Here is a 20,998-nt window from a genome sequence, read left to right as displayed (position 1 = left end):
CGAATCAGAACCTTTGCCTTTTGCAAGCAAGTGCTCTTCTGTGTTCGAGTCTCGGTCCGGAACACAGTATTAATCTACCTGGAAGTTTCATATCAGCACACACTCCAGCGCAAAGTGAAAATTTCTTTCCGGAAACATCCCAGAATGTGGCTAATCCTTTTCTCCACAATACCCTTTCTTCCAGGAGCACTAGTCCTGAAAGGTTTGTGGGAGAGCTTCTGTGAAGTCTGGAAATTAGGACACGCAATCCTGTCAGAATTAAAGCAGTGAGAACAGGCTGTGGGTCATGCTTGGATAGCTCAGATGGTAGAGCACTTGCCCAAGAAAGACAAAGGTCCTGAGTTCAAATCTCGGTCCGCATTCAGTTTTAATCTGCCAGGAAGTGTGATACAGTTGTTGACAAACTATAAATAGAGAGAGAAATGTATAGCAATTGATACAAGAACTTACGGTATATTGATAATTTTACTTATGGACCGTCTGACAGCAACTGAATAAAACACAATTTATTAACATTATCAATTTATTAAAATTATCAATATACCGTAATATTACATGCAACTGAGGAAGACAGGACTACAAAAGTTGAAGATACAAGAACTCTTTCAGAATACTTGTAAATAGCACATACTTATTTCTGTATTTAACAGGTTCATGTTTTATATGCTTCTTGTAGATCTGATGATGGCTGTAGAGCCAAAACTGTTTATCTGTGCAAATAAAACAAAATGTGATACAGTGAATTCTATAATTTATTTAAATATCGGGATCACTAGTCTCCTCCGAAGGTAAAAGCAACCTCATTTCATGCATTATCTTTTGTTCTGAGTGCTGAGCTTCACCTGAAGCTGCTGCATTCTAGTTCTGTATTCATGTTCATAGTATCATTTTATTCACTGTTCAGTTGAAAACTAGAATTAGTTCTGTTTTGGTCCAAATTCTGAGGTTGAAATTTATGTCTCTTTTTACACCACGGCTGAAGCATCTATTCCAACTCATTACTCACTCTCACCTTGTTTCCAGTCTCATTCACTCCAGTTTCTGAGTCTTAAGTTTACAGCTGTGATCCTACAACAGGCAAACTATGGAAGATGCATGTGCTCATGTGTTGCATGAGTTGTGCTCATGTGAATATGTGTGTGTGTGTGGGGGAGGGGGGGGGGGGTGGTTCACGTATGTACACGTCACTTCAGAAGGTACATAAAAACATATGCATATTTGAATGCAATGCTGGGTCAAAATTTCAAAGCAATTGCTGAAGAACTTTCAAAGATTTATGATTTTACATTTTCATTTATACAGATTTCATATCCTGTTTTTCAGCTGGTGATATTTGCTTGGACATAGTGTCAGTCAAAAAGTACATTTCACAAACATTACTTCAAATATTATTACATAGTATATGGAATATAAGAAATAAGGAAATAAGAAACTGTTTAATCAACAACAGTACAGTACAGAAGATAATTAACACAAAGCCATTGTATGCAACATAAACAAACAATGCAGGTTAACAGATAGTGAAAGGAAAACAGAGACTTTTTAAAAGTAAGGAACCATCAGTGAGCATCAATACTTCATCAATTATTAATAGATTCCACCAAATAACATCAGACTTTTTTTTTGGAGCTATCAGTCTTCTGACTGAACTGGTGCGGCATGCAACAAATTCCTCTTCTGTGCCGAACTCGTCATCTCAGAGTAGCTCTTGCACTCAACACCCTCAACTACTTGGTGGCTGCTTTCCAATCTCTGTCTTCCTCTACAGTTTTTCCCCCAAAGCTCCAAATAGCACCATGGAAGTTATTCCCTGATATCTTAAAATGTGTCTTATCATCCTGACCATTCTTCTTGTCAATGTTTTCGATATGTCCTTCCTCCACCAATTCTGTGGAGAACCTTCTTATTCCTTGTCTTATCAGCCGACCTGGTTCTCAACATTCTTCTGTAGCATCACATCTCAAACTGTTCAGTTCTCTTCTGTTCTGGTTTTTTCCATAGTCCATGATTCACTATCATGCAATCCTGTTCTCCTAATATACATTCTCAGAAACTTCTTCCTCAAATTAAGGCCTATGTTTGATACTAATACATTACTTCTGGCCAGGGGCGCCCTCTTTGCCTGTACTACTCTGCTTTTTATGTTCTCCTTTCTTTGTCCATCATGGATTATTTTGCTTCCAAGGTAGCAGAATTTCTTAACTTTGTTTACTTTGTGATCATCAATTTTGATCTTAAATTTCCTGCTATTCTCATTTCAGGTACTTCGTATTACTTTCATCTTTCTTCAGTTTACCCTCAATCCATATTCTGAACTCGTTAGACTGTTCATTCCATTCACTCAACAAATTCTGTAATTCTTTTTCATCTTGACTGATGTCATCAGTGCCCACTCTTGAATCTTTCTTTCATTTCCATCATTGGTTCTTCTAGAACACATTGAACATCCTTTTTAATCTGAGCACTTCGTTCTTCGTCTTCCAATCTTATTGTCCTCTCTTGGTACTTGTACATATTGCATACTACCCATTCTTTCCTATTGCCTATTCCTATTTTTCTCAGAATTTTGAACACCTTGCACAATTTTACATTGTCGAAAGGTTTTTCCAGGTTGACAAAACCTACAAACGAGTCTTGATTTTTCTTCACTCATACTTCCACATTATCAAGCAGAATGTCAGGACTGCCTATCTACTTACTGCATTTACCTTTCCTAAAACCAAACTGACTGTCTTCTAACAGATCCTCAATGTTCTTTTTCATTCTTTTTGGATGCATAAGCTGTTCAGTTGATTGTGAAATAGTTCTCGCAACATGCTAAGGTTCTTTAGTTCACACCATAGATGACTATTTCTCCTCATATTGTGACTATTGCATGAGATATTTGATTTGCTGAGGCCGATTTTTCCAAATACAACACAACACAACAGTTAATATATATATTGTTGTTAGAATACCTAATGTTCTAAACAGGTCTCTACATGTAAGTCTAGGAACTTTGAACATGTAAAGTTGCTTAGCAACAACCAATCCCCACAGGTTGCACAAAAATTCGCTCTTCAGGTTCTTGTAACTGATTATGAGTTATTATTTCCGTTTCCTTGTGACAACAGTGTGTCTCAGCTATTTTTCATGTGTGCATCCTGCCGCAGATGTGTGATGGAAAATGGCAGGGAACTACTGAACACTTGGAATTGTTTTTTCAGTAGTCCCACACAGGGACTTCAAAGCCATTTATAGTGCTCTTCAGCACCTGAACGCTTTTGAAAACCAAATGTATGAATCCATCAATGAAGTCAACTTAGGTGACAACCAAGAGACCCATGAAACAGCAAAGCTGCTCACAAGACCAATAAACTTCCCCATGTGACAGGTGGTCCTGAGCAGTGGTGGATACATATTTTTAACAGTTCAACAGGCTGAGAATGATAAGCAATGGATCACCCCAGGGAATAATTCTCCCTCCCCCCTCTGCTTTTCAACCCTTTTACACTGGAACTGCACACTTGTTTGCCATAAAATGTAACAGTTTTACAGGGTGCTGATGACTTGAATATACAGGATGAGCATTAATAAAACCAACAAACTGCAAGGACCAACTCCTGACTGGGACTGGAGGAAAAAAGGTCCTATGTCCAGAAATGCATCACTGCCACAGTATATGGCACTGACGACTGAAAGTCCCTCTGGCCACACGTGTTGTCTGTCACCCACAGATGACAATTATGCAGATTGATGGTGTCAGTTCTGGTAATGGTTGCTTCATCATAAAAGAGGACTGATGACAGAAATCCCATAATTGTGATGCTCTGGTGCAAAAGCAGAATCCTTCCTGCAGAGAGATATCTGCTGCTGATAAGCATTGCACTTGTTACAGGTGACATGGATAGTAGCGGGTGTCATGCAGAACACACATAATCTTACTTTGGTTAGCAACCTGTTGGTGAGCCATTTGCCTGGAGCTTGTACTAGGGTTCATCTCAATATCCTGTAGAAGCCGATCTTACAAATCTGATGTATCCACAATCCACCGCCTCCCTCCATGTTCATCTGTCTGAAAGGGCCTTTGATCACACAAATGCAAAGAAAGGGCTTGGTGTCTGTGAGGGTACTTGTTCTCATATAGCTATGCGGACTCTCAACCATTTTCATCTGCTTGGCCTGTTCCTGACATGAATACCAGGCCATTCTGCTGCTTACAGTACTCTGCGTAAATCACACGGCATGCAGCACACAAGGAACACACAGCACGTGGTCAAAAGAAATGTCATTTGTCAGCACTGTCTACCGTGGCACAAATGCATTTCCAGACACATGTTCATAGGACTTTTTTCCCTACATTTCCAGTCAGGAATCAGTTCCTGCAGTATGTTGGTTTTATTAATGTTCACCCTGTATATTCAGTGAGACCCTTTCTAGTGGCCTGCTGAGGGAGGATCAAGTTATGTCTAGGCTACATGTGTATACGGTGAAGAATGATTTGAGACCCTTCCTAGTGGTCTGCTGAGGGCGGATCAAGTTATGTCTAGGCTACATGTGTATACGGTGAAGAACGGTTTTGATTGATCACCTAGTAAAGTCTTGGTTCTACTCTTCACCAGACACAGGGTTCTTCCAATAGTGATGCTGAAGCCTGGGCCATACAAATTACTAGCCAAGGCAGTGGTCAAATACCTTGTACTCAATATAGAGCACAAATTTCAATGGAAGAAACATATTACAGAAGCTGTTGTTGATAGCAGATGCAGACATTGGACTAAGAGTGTATCATGCTTTGGCACACCCATACATGGATTACACTTCTCTTTGTTTCGGTTCAAATGGTTCAAATGGCTCTGAGCACTATGGGACTTAACATCTATGGTCATCAGTCCCCTAGAACTTAGAACTACTTAAACCTAACTAACCTAAGGACAGCACACAACACCCAGCCATCACGAGGCAGAGAAAATCCCTGACCCCGCCGGGAATCGAACCCGGGAACCCGGGCGTGGGAAGCGAGAACGCTACCGCACGACCACGAGATGCGGGCCTTTGTTTCGGGGTCAGCTCCAAACACATGTCCAAGACAGTTACACAAATGTCAGTGTGCAATATGCAGTTTATGCCAACTAACATGGTTTTAGCTAAAGCAAATGGGCCTCCCCTACATCTATGTCATGAATGCCTGAGTGGAAAATTTTTACTCAAATTATCGCAGTTCACGCCTGATCTGGAATTACAAGATGTCTAGGGTCAACAGAAGTGTCCGATCCCACGTGTCGGCTTTGACCCGTGACATAAGGGTGTTGTCATGTGTGCCGTCATGACGGCACGGGGTTTGGTTTGTGAGTGTGGCATGTTTGTAGATGTCGTCGTGTTGTGGTTTGTTGTGCTCTCTGGGGGTATGTTCAGGGTTTTCGCTTGTGTGGTGTAATGAGCTCAGTTTGCTTTTGCTCATTATCCAGAATTGTTCGAGTGTCGGCTGTGTTTGTAGTGGAATTCATTTAAGTGAGTTAACGATTTTGTATGAAGATTAATTTAGTGTTGTTCGCTGTACATTGTGTGGTAATTTTAGTAAAATTAATCGGTTGTTGTTCTTGTTCAGGAATAGATATGACGAATAAAATTAACAGTGCGCAGGTCAAGGGAAGTGTTTGATCCCAGTGTGTGGCTGTGTATGTTATTGGTATCGGGAGATGTTTTTGAGCTATATAGCCCAAGGGAAGTGTTTGGTCCTAATTTATGGGATCGGGAGCTGCTGTTGAGCTACACAGGCCAAGGGAAGTTCCCAATTCCAGATATTGTGTTTAGTGGTACTTGGGGAGTTTTTTTTTTTTTTTTTTTTTTTTTTTTTTTTTTTTTTTGCCGTTTGTGTGGTTTTGTATGGGGATGGGGTGTCTAAATTAGTTTATATTTAGTTTGCCCCCACCCAAAAACACCCCATTTCCCGCGCTTGTCCCATTAGTGTCATTAGGCTTTTTGTGGAAAGTGTGTGTGTTTGTTTTTCGATGTATTTTCGTCCTCATAGTGTGTACGTACCGACTTTATATGTGCCATATTGGAATCGTGGTTTATGGTCGTTTCCGCCATATTTGTGACGTCATGGGTCAAAGCAGACGGGCGGGATCGGACGCTTCCGTATTTCCTATGTCTATTCCTTAATGGGGTTATGCTATTTCTTTAGATACTGGCTCAAAAGTCTTTCCCCCTTGCTGCCATATACACAGACACTAGTCAATTTCTCAAGCAAAGTGTGTCTGCATTATGACTTTTAGCAGTCTTTTTCTGAGCGGTGAAAATTTTTGTTTTCTGTGGCTCATTCACCTAAAATATAATGCCATAAGATAGTAGAGTGTGGCAGTAGTCGCAGTATGCAGTACTGACAGCATCAGTATCACAAAGAGAAATAATAGTATGGGAGCAAAAGAGGCTGAACTAATCTGTAATTGATGGTGAAGAATACAATCAGTTCCACTTAAGATTACTGTCAGTCTACAGACCCAAAAACTTACAAGATCCCACACTCATTACACCATCAAATTTAATATTAACCTAACTTTAAAACTTTTTGCTCACATATGAACAAATGTCACATGTTTTGTCTGCTTTCAGAGAGACTCCATTTGAAACAAATCACTTTAGAACTTCCATAAATACAGTAATTGCAGTTCCTTCAAGATTACTGTTGTTTACTTTGTTAACCAAAATGTTTGTGTCAGCAGAAAGGGTAAAATGTGACTCAAAACTGATACACATTGGACTTTTGGGACTCCATAGTTCACCGTGCCCCACTTATATGCACAGATACTACTTCTGTGATATTCAACAAAACAGTCTTCTGTTCTTCAGTTAGAATGTAATCCACATCCAAGGCGACCCACTTAAAACATAAAACTTTTTCTTAAGAGGTCATCATGTTTGACTTGTCTGAAGGCTTTGGACAGATGACAAAAAATTTCAATGAGACACATTCTTCTATTGATGGATTCTATGATATGGTTGGTAAATGAGAATACATCCTGTTCACTTGATGTACCCTGTTGGAAGCTAAACTGAGTTTTGTTCTGTAAGTTGTGGCTGTTGGAGTGATTGATTAGCCTTCTTTGAACAAGTTCCTATAAATTTTTGAGAAGCACATTAGGTGAAAAATCGGACAGTAATTAGTTACTTTTACTTTATCACCCTTTTTATAAAGAGGATTAACAACCGTAGTTGTAAATCAGAGCTTGCTCTACCCAAGGTCAACTACCTAGATTAGATTAATACTTGTTCCATACATCATGAATACGACACTTCGTAATGATGTGGAACGTGTCAGGTTAATAAAAGATGTCTGTACAAGATATTACATTACACAAAATATTGCATGACACTAATGTTTAAGTTAGGTTTTTTTCCCCCTCTCCCTTAATTTATATCTAAAAATTCAGCCAATGAGTAGAAGGAGTTGTCATCTAGAAACTCTTTTAATTTATTTTTAAATGTTGGTTGACTATCTGTCAGGCTTTTGATGCTGTTTGGTAGGTGACCAAAGACTTTTGTGGCAGCATAATTTACCCCTTTCTGTGCCAAAGTCAGATTTAACCCTGCATAGTGAAGATCATCCTCTATTACTTTTGAACTGGGTTGGATTATTAACAACAAATTCCATAAGTGAATATATATATACTGTGAGGTTACTGTGAGGATCCCTAGATCCTTAAATAGATGTCTGCAGGATGGCCGTGGGTGGGCTCCAGCAATTATTCTGATTACATGTTTTTGAGCAATGAATACTTTTCTACTCAACGATGAATTACCCCAGAATATGATGCCATACGAAAGCAGTGAATGAAAGTAGGCATAGTAAGCTAATTTACTGAGATTCTTATCACTAAAATTTGCAATAACCCTAATAGCATACGTAGCTGAGCTCAGACGTTTCAGCAGACCATCAATGTGTTGCTTCCAGTTTAACCTCTCATCAATGGACACACCTAAAAATTTTGAAAATTCTACCTTAGCTTCTGTTCAAAGTCTATATTTATTACTGGAGTTGTGCCATTTACTGTACGGAACTGTATATACTGTGTTTTATCAAAATTTAAAGAGAGTCCGTTTGCTGAGAACCACTTAATAATTTTGTGAAAAACATCATTTACAATTACATCACTTAGTTATTGGTTTTTGGATGTTATTACTATACTTGTATCATCAGCAAAAAGAACTAACTTTGCATCTTCATCAATTTGGAATGGTAAGTCATTAATGTATATCAAGAACAGTAAAGGACCTAAGACCAAACCCTGTGGGACCCCGTACTTGATAGCCCCCCAGTTTGAGGAATCAGCTGTTGTTTTAACATTACATGAACCACTTATTTCAACTTTCTGCATTCTTCCAGTTAAGTATGAATTAAACCATTTTTCAACTGCCCCCTCAAACCATAATGATTTAGCTTATCTAAAAGAATTCCATGATTTACACAAATTTACCTTCGAAAGTCAACCATGGAAAGGTCTTCTAGGAAAAAATTTCCACCATCCTGTCCAAGAACGCAGAAGATGGCTACATCAGATTCAGTGGGTAGCCACCTAGAAGGCGTTAGAGTCGGAGCATTGGCAATCACCAATTCTTATGCCAGTTTATAAGAACAGGATCAAACAAGATAAGCTCAACTACATTGCAACTAATAATATTAATCCTCTACTTAAAGCAGGAAAACTAAAGAATTTGATGGATGAATTAGATAAACACAAAATTTTAGTAGCAGGACTCCAGGAAATGAGAAATACTACAGAAGAACCATTCGAATCGCAAGGCTACAGAATTTACGAGAAACCTGGAATAAGGGTTATGAAAAATGTCCCCAATTTGGAACTGGGTTTATAGTCAATGTGAAAATAATAGATTCAGTTATCGATTTTCAAGCCATCTCCCCTAGAATCGCAACTTTGAGTTTAAAAGCATCCAATAAAATTTATACCATCATTAATGCTCATGCCCCTACTAATGAAAAGAATTTTCTGACAAAGACTAGGAAAGAAGTGGAAAAGTTTGGGGATCTCCTTGACAAAACAATAAACCAAGTAAATAATAACAATGTTAAGATCCTGTTAGGGGACTTCAATGTCCAACTCGGAAGAGAAAAGAAATACCGGGATATCACTGGGAAATGGGCTCCACATAAACAAACAAATAATGGTCAAAGACTTGTTGAACTCTGTAGGGAACACAAACTGATCTCAAAGTCCACATACTTCAAAAGGAGTTCAAACAAACTTAAAACTTTGAAACATCCTGATTGGAGAAAAGGAGAATGGCAACTGGATCATGTATTTATCAACAAATTCTCCCGCAGAGAAATCTACAATGTTGATGGAAATGAGCGTTTGGCCTACAGGTTCAGATCATTACATTGTCAAAATCAAAATTAAGTTCACACCACTAAGAAAAGAAACCAAAGTGCAATAAACAAAAGAGGAACCTTGATCCCCACCAATTAATTAAAAATGATAAATATAGAGAAGTCACACAAAACATAAAGCCGACAGATAATTTAGAAGAACTGGTTCAAATTCTCAGACAACAAGCAGAAAATTTAGCCCCATTGAGCCCACGAAAAAGACATGTCTTGTGGAACTCAGAATGTGACAAAATTCATGAAGAAAGACACCATGCAAGGTTAAAATTTCAAACACACAAAACAAAAGAAAATGCAACCAAACTCAAAAATATCAGGAAAACGTTCACACAAATGATCAGGCAAACCAAGAGACCATCACAGAAAGATCTAATCGACTTAACAGAAGAAAATTACCATAAAACCAATGCCGGAGACTTTTACAAAATGTTTGGAAGACAATTACAAAAAATTGCCCCTCCCATGTTAAAGCTGAAAGGGGAAGATGGAAAAATGGCACATAATGACAAGGAAAATGCCAAAATCATGGCAAAAGCATTTAGTAAACTTTTGAATTGTGAAGAACCCCAGGAACTTTTAGCAATTAATATAGAATCACCCATCAAGACTCCACATGATCTCAGAAATCCTCCAACAATTCAAGAGGTGGAAATGGCACTTAGAGAGATGAAAAATGATAATCCATGCAGAGAAGATAAAATTATAAGGCATGCAGAGAAGGCCAAGTTTTTGCAGAAATGTGGAAATGTGCCAGTGTTACAGTTTAAAATCCTTACACTTAGCCCTAACAAAAATCTGGATAACAGAAAAGTTTCCCGAACATTGGACCACAGCTATAATCCACCCACTCCACAAAAAAGGAGATAAAGGCAACCCAGGTAATTACAGAGCTATCTCTCTCTTAGACTGCACATACAAATTTTCTCCAGAATCCTATACATGAGGATTAAAGAGCAACTAGAGGAAGAATTAGGCAAATACCAAAGAGGCTTCAGACCTTGGAGAAGCTGTGCAGAACAGATCATCACTTTAAAATTAGCCATAGCATATTACAAGAAATGAAATAAACCTCTTGTAATAACCTTCGTGGACTTTAAAAAAGCATATGACTGTATTCATAGACCTTCAATGTTAAAAATCTTAAGAAATTTCAGGCTCCATACAAAATTAATCAAACTGATAGTACTCACCTTAACCATCACTGTATCGAAAGTCAATTTCGGTGGGGGGGGGGGGGGGGGGGGGGACTCTCTGAGCCATTCATCATAAAAACAGGTTTAAGACAAGGAGATTGCACCCCGGCTGTTCAATGTGCTTTAAAATACATAATGAGGGAATAGTACAAGACTAACCCAAAGAACATCCAAATCGGGAGACCCAAAGACAACATAAGTTTAAATTTTCTAGGATTTTGCTGATGACCTTGCTCTCTTGTCCAACAGTATTCAGGAAACCAAACAACAAGTTGCCTCACTATAGGAAATATCACAGAAAATTGGTCTTGGAATATCCTTTGAAAAAAACAGTCATCACGTTAACTGACACACCACTCATAAACAAAGTTGCCATAGGAAACCAAGAAATCAAAATTGTAGATAAATTTAAATATCTGGGAGAAATCATAACACATAACCTTAAGGAAAAGCCAACATGGCATAACAGAATAAACAAATTGACTGGAGCACAATATATCACCAAGAAAACCTACAACAAAAAGAGCCTGTCAATAGCAATAAATTAAAACACTGCAAAACAGTCACTCAACCAGAAATAACATACGCAAGTGAAACCATCTTCAAAACAACTAACATTGCACAAATAAACAAAATACTCAAAATAGAGAGAAGAATCATCCGAATGTGCATCAACGAATCATACCAGAAAGATGAACACTGGAGAGTAGTTACAAATGAAACAGTCTACAAGGATATAGAACCGGTAATGAGTACAATCAGCAAGAAACACATTTCATTTTTCGGACATCTAATCAGAACACCAGAGAACAGGATCATTAGGAGAATAACAGAAAAATTGTGGAATAGTATGCGCAACATTAAGTGGATTACAGAAATCAAGGAAGATATGGATGAGCTACAGATTACATTGGAAGATCTAAGAAACAAAACTGACAAAATCAGGAAACTCACAGACAAACAAACCAGACTGCAAACGAGAATCAACAGACAGACAATAGAAAGGGTTGTTTCTGATGAAGAAAGAAGGATGAGATCCGAGAGAACGAAGAAGTACTGGGCTGACAGGAAACTGAAAAATTCTTTGTATAAAGTTGGCTAGAGTGGTCCAGTGAAGGCCGTAAAATATAGAGAAGAGAAAGAGGATTAACAATGGCATATTTAAGTCTATCTGTGACAGTTCTTTGTTACAATGGTACATTAAAAATATGGCACAGCATTCCATTTATAAGATAACAACAGAGCTTAACAATTATGATGGTTCTTTCATCAATCGGTGGACTTTTTATTTTTCATTTTACTAACTGATCTTTCAATTTTATTTACAGTGACAGGAGACGTCCGAATCTAGTTAACACTTGAGACACCTGTGTCTTAAGAGCCATGGCGTTATCAATAGAGCCCTTACATCCAATTTGGGATGCATTTGAAGGAAATCATAGTTGAAATTCTCTGCTACTTCTCTAGTTTTATTAAAAATCATCTGATCGGTTAAAGAAGCCATCCATAATGCAGCTTATGAAGCACTGGGAACTAAAGAAATCCAAAAGAGTAATAGAATACGTGATGAGTGGTGGAACCACTCAGTACAAGAGAAGGTAGAAAGTAAGAAGAAAGCTTATAATAAATGGTTGAACTCAAGATCAGACAATGACTGGCTGGAATACAGAACGGAGAAAAGATGCACAGAAAACAATAATTAAGGCAAAAAACAAAGCCTGGCAGAAAACCAGTGAAGACCGAGAAAAAAGCACGGGGAATACACGAGCAAATAAAGCCTGGAAGGTATTAAAAACAATGAGAACACAGAATAAAGATAAAGCAAATATAAACCTCATTAGCATGCAGGAATGGGTACAACACTACTAAGGACTACTAACTGAGAACAGAGCTGCATTCACTGAGAACCCACCAGGCATTGAAATCAGTAATGATAATATACCATCGATAACCCCAAAGGGAGTCCAGAATGCAATGAATGCCATGAAAAACAGAAAGTCGCCAGGTCCAGGATTAATTTATATAGAACTGGTTAAAGCAGCACCGTCAAAACTCTTTGAGATATTGGCAGTGATTTTTGACAAATGCCTTAGAGGTGACAAAGCCCCAAAGGAGTGGAAAAAGGCAACAATTACAACAATATTTCAGAAGAGCAACAGGAGGAATTGTGCAAACTATCGTGGTATTAGTGTGATGCCATCCATGGCGAGAGTCTATGGCCGTATCCTAAAAAAAGAGGATAGAAGAAGAAATAACTGAATCTGAAGAACAAAATGGATTCAGATCTGGTCACTCCTGTACTGATGGAGTATTTACCCTCAAAAACCTAGTGGAGAAAAGGGCAGCAACGGGCCTTACAACCCACCTTGTCTTTGTAGACCTCCAGAAAGCTTATGACACAGTTCCACAGAACGAGCTATGGACAAGTCTAATTGATAATGATCTGTCACCGAGCTATGTGAAAGCTGTTAGACTCCTCTACCAAGGTTGTACGGCAATGGTTAAAGTGAGAAATCAATTATCTCAAGAGTTTGAGGTTACAAAGGGATTACCCTACACTCTTTAAAATCTACCTAGAGGCAGCAATAAAATCATGGCGGTTCAAATGGCTCTGAGCACTACGGGACTTAACATCTGTGGTCATCAGTCCCCTAGAACTTAGAACTACTTAAACCTAACTAACCTAAGGACATCACACACATCCATGCCCGAGGCAGGATTCGAACCTGCGACCGTAGCAGTCACGCGGTTCCGGACTGCGCGCCTAGAACCGCTAGACCACCGCGGCCGGCACTAAAATCATGGGAAAGAAAATGCGAAGGAATGGGTGTCCCTATAGACAACGAGATCTTGTTCACTCTATTTTTTGCTGACGACCAAGTGTTAGTAGCTGGAGATGAAGAAGATGCAAATTACATGCTCCGCAAATTAAAAGAAGAATATGAAAAATGGGGTCTTGTCATAAATGTATCTAAAACAGAATATCTGAAAGTGGGAGGAAATACTGTTAACAACTTAAAGCTCAGTTCTGATACTGTAAAAGGGGTCATAATTTTAAGTACTTGGGAGTGACACTGTCATCCAATGGTAGAAGTATGGATGATGTAAACAATAAAATAGGCCAGGGCAAGCGAGCCATAAAACAACTAAATGGTATTCTCTGGAACAAGAATATAATGCGGAGAACAAAACTTACCACCTACCACACAATTATTGAAAGTATCACAAAATATGGTACAGAATTGTGGGAACTAACTCAGAAGCAGAAAGATCGCCTGCTGGATGTTGAGATGGATTTCTGGAGACGGAGTTGTGGATACTCCAGACTTGACCATGTTAGAAATGATAGGCTCAGAGAGGTTATGCATGTCAAAAGCACAATCCTAGACTACATAGAAAGGAAGCGCCTACTCCGGTACGGCCACTTACAGCGTATGCCAGGCACAAGATGGCCAAAACGGGTATGGCAATGGACTCCACATCAAAGAAGAAAGCGCGGTAGAACTGCGAGATGCTGGAAAGACAACGTCAACGAAGCAATGGCGGTGAGAGGTCTTAATGAAGGAGACTGGAATGACCATGAACGATGGAGATTGGGATGCGAGAGGCGGCAGCAGCCGTAGAAACCTCGCTCATATATATACTGTGCCTGAGTTCACTGATGTCTTATTAAATTTTCTCTGTCTCTCCTTTTATTATACAGCATCTTGTATGGTCTTTATTTTACTATTGTAATGACAAAAACAATTAGTTATTGACAAAATTATTTAACTGGATATATAAAAAATCTACTCACCAAGCGGCGGCAGAACACACACATAAAAGACAGTTGTAACTGGCAAGCTTTTAGAGCCAAGTAGAAGGGTTGAAGGGAAAGGAAGAGTGGTGAAGGAAATGGAATGCAGAGGTTTAGGAAAAGGGGTAGATTTCGGAATAGTCCCCCACAACTGTTGGTCAGGGGAGACTTACCATACGGGATGAAAAGGAAAGAGTCGTTCCTTCTCATCCCATATGGTAAGTCTCAACTGACATGCAGTTCGGTGTGTCTTTCTTGAAATCTTCCTCTTTTCCTAGACCTCTCCAGCCCATTTCCTTCACCCCTCTTCATTCTGCTGAAGGAGGAGCCATTGGCTCCAAAAGCTTGCCAATTTTTATGTGTGTGTTCTGCCGCCGCTTGGTAAGTAGATTTTTTATCTATCCAGTTGACTTACTTTATTATTGGAAGCATCAATTTCAGACTAATTAGACATACTGTTTGCCTTCCCAAAACCTTTTCTTAGAATATTGCCATGTAATTTGTAGGACGAGTCAAGTTTTGCAGTAACAGGCAGAATCAGTGATCGCACACTACACCTGTAAAGCATATTTACAACAAATTATGACTACTGATAATTGAAATTGGAATTGCATCTAGATTACCTTACATATTTGTATGTACACGGAGATGAACAAAAATATGGAAACACCACAAAAACAACATTACCATTCCTAATACGCTGCAGTAAAACCAATGACATTCAGAACAGCTTCCTGTCATCTCAATATGGTCCTATATGGTTGTCAAGGGAATCTTATAAAATTATTCCAGGAAATTAGGGGCATATTAAGGAACGATGATGGAGGTGGATTGCTGACACACGCCCTGCTCTCCAAAGTATATCACAAAGGCTCCATAGCATTGAGATCTAGTAACGAGGATCCAGGAGAGATGCAACAATTCTTCTTTGATCTCACAAAACCAGCTCTGGATGCTGTGAGACACATGAGGGGACTGTCCATAACCCCCATCCCAAATGTTCTACAAATTTCACAGTAGGGTCATTCCATGTCAAGTCACCCAGGCCTTGACACCAACCATGTCAGATTTTGATGAAACTTGGTACAATTACTTCTTTTATCATCCTGAAAGCACTTGTAAAATTTTTTTGCTCTATCTCTTATAGTTCTTTTAATAAATTTTTAAAGTTTTTAGATTTGGTGTTGTTTCAGCAGTCGGAAATCGTAACTTAAACGTGTCCTCACAACTAAAAAAATTTGTATATTAAAGAATACTCAAGATATCAGTATGAAATTTTGGAATAAGTTTGTGTATTATATCTAAATGTTAAAAAAAATTACCATAGAGATATATATTAAAATCTTCCAAATGAAAAAAAATTTATAAGTTTTTTATTTTATATTTTTAGCTAACGGATGTTTAGGTTTACAAAAACTGCAATATCTAGAGTCTCAGACCTGATAGAAAGCTCAAATTTGTTTTAAAATATTCTTAATTGTATAGGCTATTAGATAAAAGAAAAATTATGTTGGCTTTTTAACCTGTTTAATAGTTATCTAATTTTTAAAATAATATTAATTATATTTTAAAAATAAAAAGTACCAAGTGACTTAGATACCGAAAATAAGTTTTTGTCTTCTTGGAGTAACAATGTACGCTTGGATTTTGTTTTGTTACTCCTGTTTTTTTAAGTAAAAAATTATTACAGTGTTAAATAGTGCTTGGATAGTATTTTATTAAGTTTATTCGAACTTTCAGTAAGTACTGTTACTTAGTTTACAGAGATTCTTTTCCAATATCCTATAAAAGTAACCAGAACAGTAATCAGACCAAAAGTGAAATCAGTATGTCAGGTATTCAGACCTGTAGCGTAGGGTTATTTAAAAAATCTGACTGTTTCCAAACAACCTACACACCTTCAAAACAGTTACAACCGGTATCTGAATTGAGTGAGGAAGAAAAGGATTTGATTCACTTACGATCTGGAATTAATCTGTGTGAATTTAAGAATATATGTTCACACCACAGCTACTACTTTTTAAATGTTTTTGAAAAGTATCAAACAACATGTGAAGACCCACTAAAATAACACAAAAAGCCCATCAAAAAATCATCGAGAACTGTAGGCTTGGATCTTTCTAAACAATTACTGACAAAAAATATTAGCGTAAAACCTAGACAAAAGCTTTCCTCAACATGCCGTAACTTTTGTGAGGAAAAATTAAGAGTTGAAGTCAGTGAAAGTGAAACAGATGATGAAGTCATGGTTGAATTAGAATCATTGGAATCCAGAAATGAATCCCTCGTACAAACAAACATTGCCCTTGATAATTTAGGTTTAACACCGATAAAGCTTCATGGCGTGTTACAACAAAGTAAAGGGTCTTATTTTAAAAGGAAGGTTAGCAGTATCGAAAAGACTGCAAAAAAGGCGGTTTCAAAAGCATTAAAATATGATGCACCAAGTTCTGAAGATGACGAAGAAGATACAAGTGTGGCTGAGAAAGCAAAGGATTTTGATGTAACGATTTCTCTTATGAAAGAGAAGATGTCATCTGTTGGAGGTCTAGAAAAATCCAGATTCTGACCTTGGCTCCAGATTCTTGGAGTCGAAATAAAGTGATGAAAGAATTTAAAGTGAGAGAGTACATGGTGCGACAAGCTAGAAAGCTAAAATCTGAAAAGGGTATTTTGGAAACTCCTGGTCCAAAAAAAGGTAAAACTCTTTCTGAAAATACAGTAAGACTCGTAACAGATTTTTATGAAAAGGATGAAAGTTCCAGAGTGCTACCTGGAACAAAATACAAAGTAAGTGTTAAAAAAAAATGTGTACATGCAAAAAAGACTCATTTTGTGTAACTTGAGAGAACTCTATTATTCTTTCAAATGGGAGAATCCCGAGGTAGAAGTAGAATTTTCAAAATTTTGTTTCTTGAGACCTAAATGGTGTATCCTTGCTGGTGCTGCAGGCACACACACTGTATGTGCATGCAGTATCCACCAAAATGTTAAACTATTACTGGATGCTGTGAAAATTGAAGAATCTTATAAAGACCTAATTAAGATGCTTGTGCGCAACACGGAAAACCAAAACTGCATGCTACATCATTGCGACAGCTGTCCTGCAAATACTGCACTAACTGAGTACTTAACTGAAAAACTAAGTGAAGATTATGATTTAGAAGAAGAAATTGTAATCAGTCAGTGGGTTCACACAGACAGGGCAGAAATGATCAAACAGTCTATCAGTGTTGAAGACTACATTTCTTTATTGGTTAGGTCATTGGAAAAGCTCACCCCGCACTCGTTTATAGCAAAATCCCAATCAGCAGCCTTTAAAAGATTGAAAGAAGACCCACCACCCAAAACAGCAATTATTGTGATGGATTTCAGTGAAAATTATTCCTTTGTTATACAAAATGAGATCCAAAGTTACCACTGGAATAGAAGTGGTTGCACTCTACACCCAGTTGGAGTTTTTCTAAGAAATGAGGAAAACAATGTTTTTGTTTCCAACCACCGTTTTATTAGTGATGACCAAATTTACAACAAGTCATGGGAAGTCAATTTGTGATGGCCTAGGAGGAACTATTAAAAGAATTTTAAGGAAAGCCAGGCTACAGTTTTCAGACGAAGAACAAATAATGACAGCATTCGATGTGTACAAGTTTTGTGAAAAAAATATTGAAAACATTCATTTTCACTTTATTGACAAAAAAGAAGCTGATTTGCTACGGTTAAAACTAGAAAAACGTTTTTCAGCAACCCAAACCATTCCTGGAACAAGAAGTTTTCATAACTTCAAACCACTTCCAACAAACAACCTTGAAATTAGAAGGACTACAGATAGTGTAAAACCCTCCTTAGTCTTTTCTTTCCAGTCTTCTTCTGGTTGGGTTCGTGTTGAACCATCCATAAATAGCTATGTGGCTGCAAAGTATGATGGTAACTGGTACTTTGGACTGGTAAAAAAAACATTCAATGATGAAGAAGATGCAGAAATTCTATTTCTACATCCTTCAGGACCAGCTGTATCATTTTATTGGCCTGAAACAGAAGATTCTTGCATAGTGCCTTTGGATCACATAGTCTGTGTAGTAGACGCACCTCAATCAAGCGGCACTGGAAGAATGTATTACTTCAAAAAAGACTGTATCAAAAGAACTGAAAGCTCTTGGATGAAGTGGAAAAACAGTTTGAATCAGCATTAATGTTTATTAAAAAGACAAAATTACTCAAAAAATTCAATGTTTCAACCAATCAGTTGGGTTATACATAAGTGTCGTAAGTACTCTATCTTTGTACATAATTGTAATGTAATTACTATAATAAATAAACATGTTAAAAAGCCATCATTATTTTTGTTTTATCAAGTAGCCTATATGTTTAAGAGTAAATTAAAATAAATTTGAGCATTCTATCAGGTCTGAGACTCTAGATATTGCAATTCTTATAAAACAAAACATCCGTTAAAAAAAGAAAAGAAAAAATACATATATATTTTTTTCATAGAAAATATTAATATATTTTAATAGTATCATTTTTATCTTCAAATATGTATAATAAATAAACTTGCTGCAAAAATTCATGATGTTATCTAAAAGAGTTTTTAAGATAAGCAATTTTAAAGTTTTGAATACAAGTTAAATTTACCATTTCTGAAGGTTCGGAAAACGCAAAACATAAAAACTTTAAAAATTTATTAAAAAAACCTATAAGAGATACAGCAAAAAAAATTTGCAGGTGTTGTCAGAATGGTATTAGAACCATTTGAGCCAAATTTTATGAAAATCTAAGGAGGTGGGTGTAAAATTTATTTTTTATTGGGTGATTTGATATGGAATGACTCAGTATGTTAGTTGGTCATTGTACTTAGGGAATGTACAATTAGAGTGGGCAATACTTGTCCACAGAAAATATGAGAAATCTTTTAGGTGGACCTAGCTCTAGTCTCAAGGCCAAACAGTCATGGGCAATTAAATATTTATACTGTTCCCTGATTTTAAGTAAACTTAATGCAACACTGGTATTTCTGAATCAAAATAAGTACTTTACATTATCATAAGTCAGTGGGAACACAATTCATAATTTTGTTCAAAACCGTTTTATACCAAAAATGAGAAACAGCATATTTATAGACAATATTATTCACAAATTATTGTTGTCTTCTGTCAAGATTTTACTTCTTTATGACTTTCCATGAATTTAAATTGCCTACACTGTAACAATCAACACTGCATTGATGAAAAGAGTTCATTTTTTTCCATCTGCTTTCATTTAGAATTAAGAATTTCATGATTGTTACTAATGTTAATATGGTGTGTAAAAACCCCGTAGCATCTCTTATGGCATCAATAGCTTCATGCTAAAGATCAAATCGTGTTACAATATGTTTACAAAGACGTCCTACCCCATCACATTCAGTTTTTCCATGACCTGTTGCTGAAAATATCCATTTTTTTATCTTAATTCCTGTACTACAGTACCAAGTTCACAAAGCTTAAAGCGGTTCTTAAAATGAGATGCTGCACCATCAGTCACATACACATGTTTAGGAAATGCATGACCTCCACATACTATGTCATCAATTATCATGCTGACAGTGTAGTAAACATGTGCACTGCCATGAATGAGATCGTCACCACAGTGTGATGTTCCAAGGAAGTTGGAAGGTTTGACCATAATCGCATAAGACCATACTCTTAAATTTACGACGGCAAAGGGCAGCTCGAAGGCTGTCAGCACTGTTCATAGCAGTTTCTCTCATAAAATTCCGTGTGTCAAGCTGCCCGCTACTGTGCACCAGAGAGACTCCATCAGCTATAATTGACACACAGTTGGTGGAGAGGGAAAATTATTTTTGTCTTCAAGAATGGCGATAAAACTTATCCAGACAACTACAGTTCACAAGTTACGTGAAGGACATAAGCACTGTCTTCTAAATTCGTACCTCCATAATTGAAAGCTCAGAACTCCTATTGGGTTATCACATTATATTTGTCTTTCATCGCCTTACAAATGAAGACAAGCTGCATATTCCCGCTGAGACGTCATCTTACATCATTCGCGTTGTACCAACGTAACACCCCACTGTAGCTTTCTAACGTCTAAACAATAACAAATATCTTGAATCAAAACAACAACAAATCCACACACAACAACAACTGACAAACGACTACATCGCCCATAGACACTAGAGTACATTCAGAGACTCTGGTACAGTGACGATAAACAGCGCTGCCAATAGCTTATTTGAAGGACTACCATAGAAGTTGCTTAAATTACTAGGATCTGTTTGCTATATAATTTTTAAAAGAATTTTACGCACAAATATTATGTGTGTACTTGGATTTAATTAATGTATTCGTCAGAGCCACCTTAGCTCTCAAAACCAGCCTTATGTGAAAGGCAGTTTACCCATTTGTGGGCACTGAGATTTGGTGTGAATAGTTTTCATTTCGTAAGCAGCGACACTCATACATTATACCTGTAGAAAGACCTTACCATGGCCAGAATCACGCAAAATTTTTAAACTATGACACACTTTCATTCTCTTCCTTCTCTTCTCTCACTGGGGCGGTGAGAGCAAACAGCTACCCCACAAGTGCTTATTTTGCTTTGCTACGTGTTGTAGAAGGCCCA

The 20,998-nt window shown here is 37.5% G+C and overlaps 1 protein-coding gene across 2 annotated transcripts in view; it reads right to left on the bottom strand.

The window, feature by feature from the left end:
• The window catches only part of LOC124798418, a 141,838-nt gene extending 121,304 nt beyond the window's left edge, over positions 1-20,534 (bottom strand). For both annotated transcript variants that reach the window (XM_047261816.1, XM_047261817.1), the window contains exon 1: positions 20,307-20,534. In XM_047261816.1, coding sequence (XP_047117772.1) covers positions 20,307-20,312 — 6 coding nt within the window. In that variant the 5' untranslated portion in view covers positions 20,313-20,534. The remainder of the gene's footprint in view (positions 1-20,306) is intronic.
• Positions 20,535-20,998: the final 464 nt, after the last annotated feature.

Source organism: Schistocerca piceifrons, chromosome 5 (genome assembly GCF_021461385.2).
Source record: "Schistocerca piceifrons isolate TAMUIC-IGC-003096 chromosome 5, iqSchPice1.1, whole genome shotgun sequence".
Lineage (NCBI taxonomy): Eukaryota > Metazoa > Arthropoda > Insecta > Orthoptera > Acrididae > Schistocerca > Schistocerca piceifrons.
The sequence above is the reverse complement of the archived record's forward strand: the minus strand, read 5'-3'. Positions and strand labels throughout refer to the sequence as shown.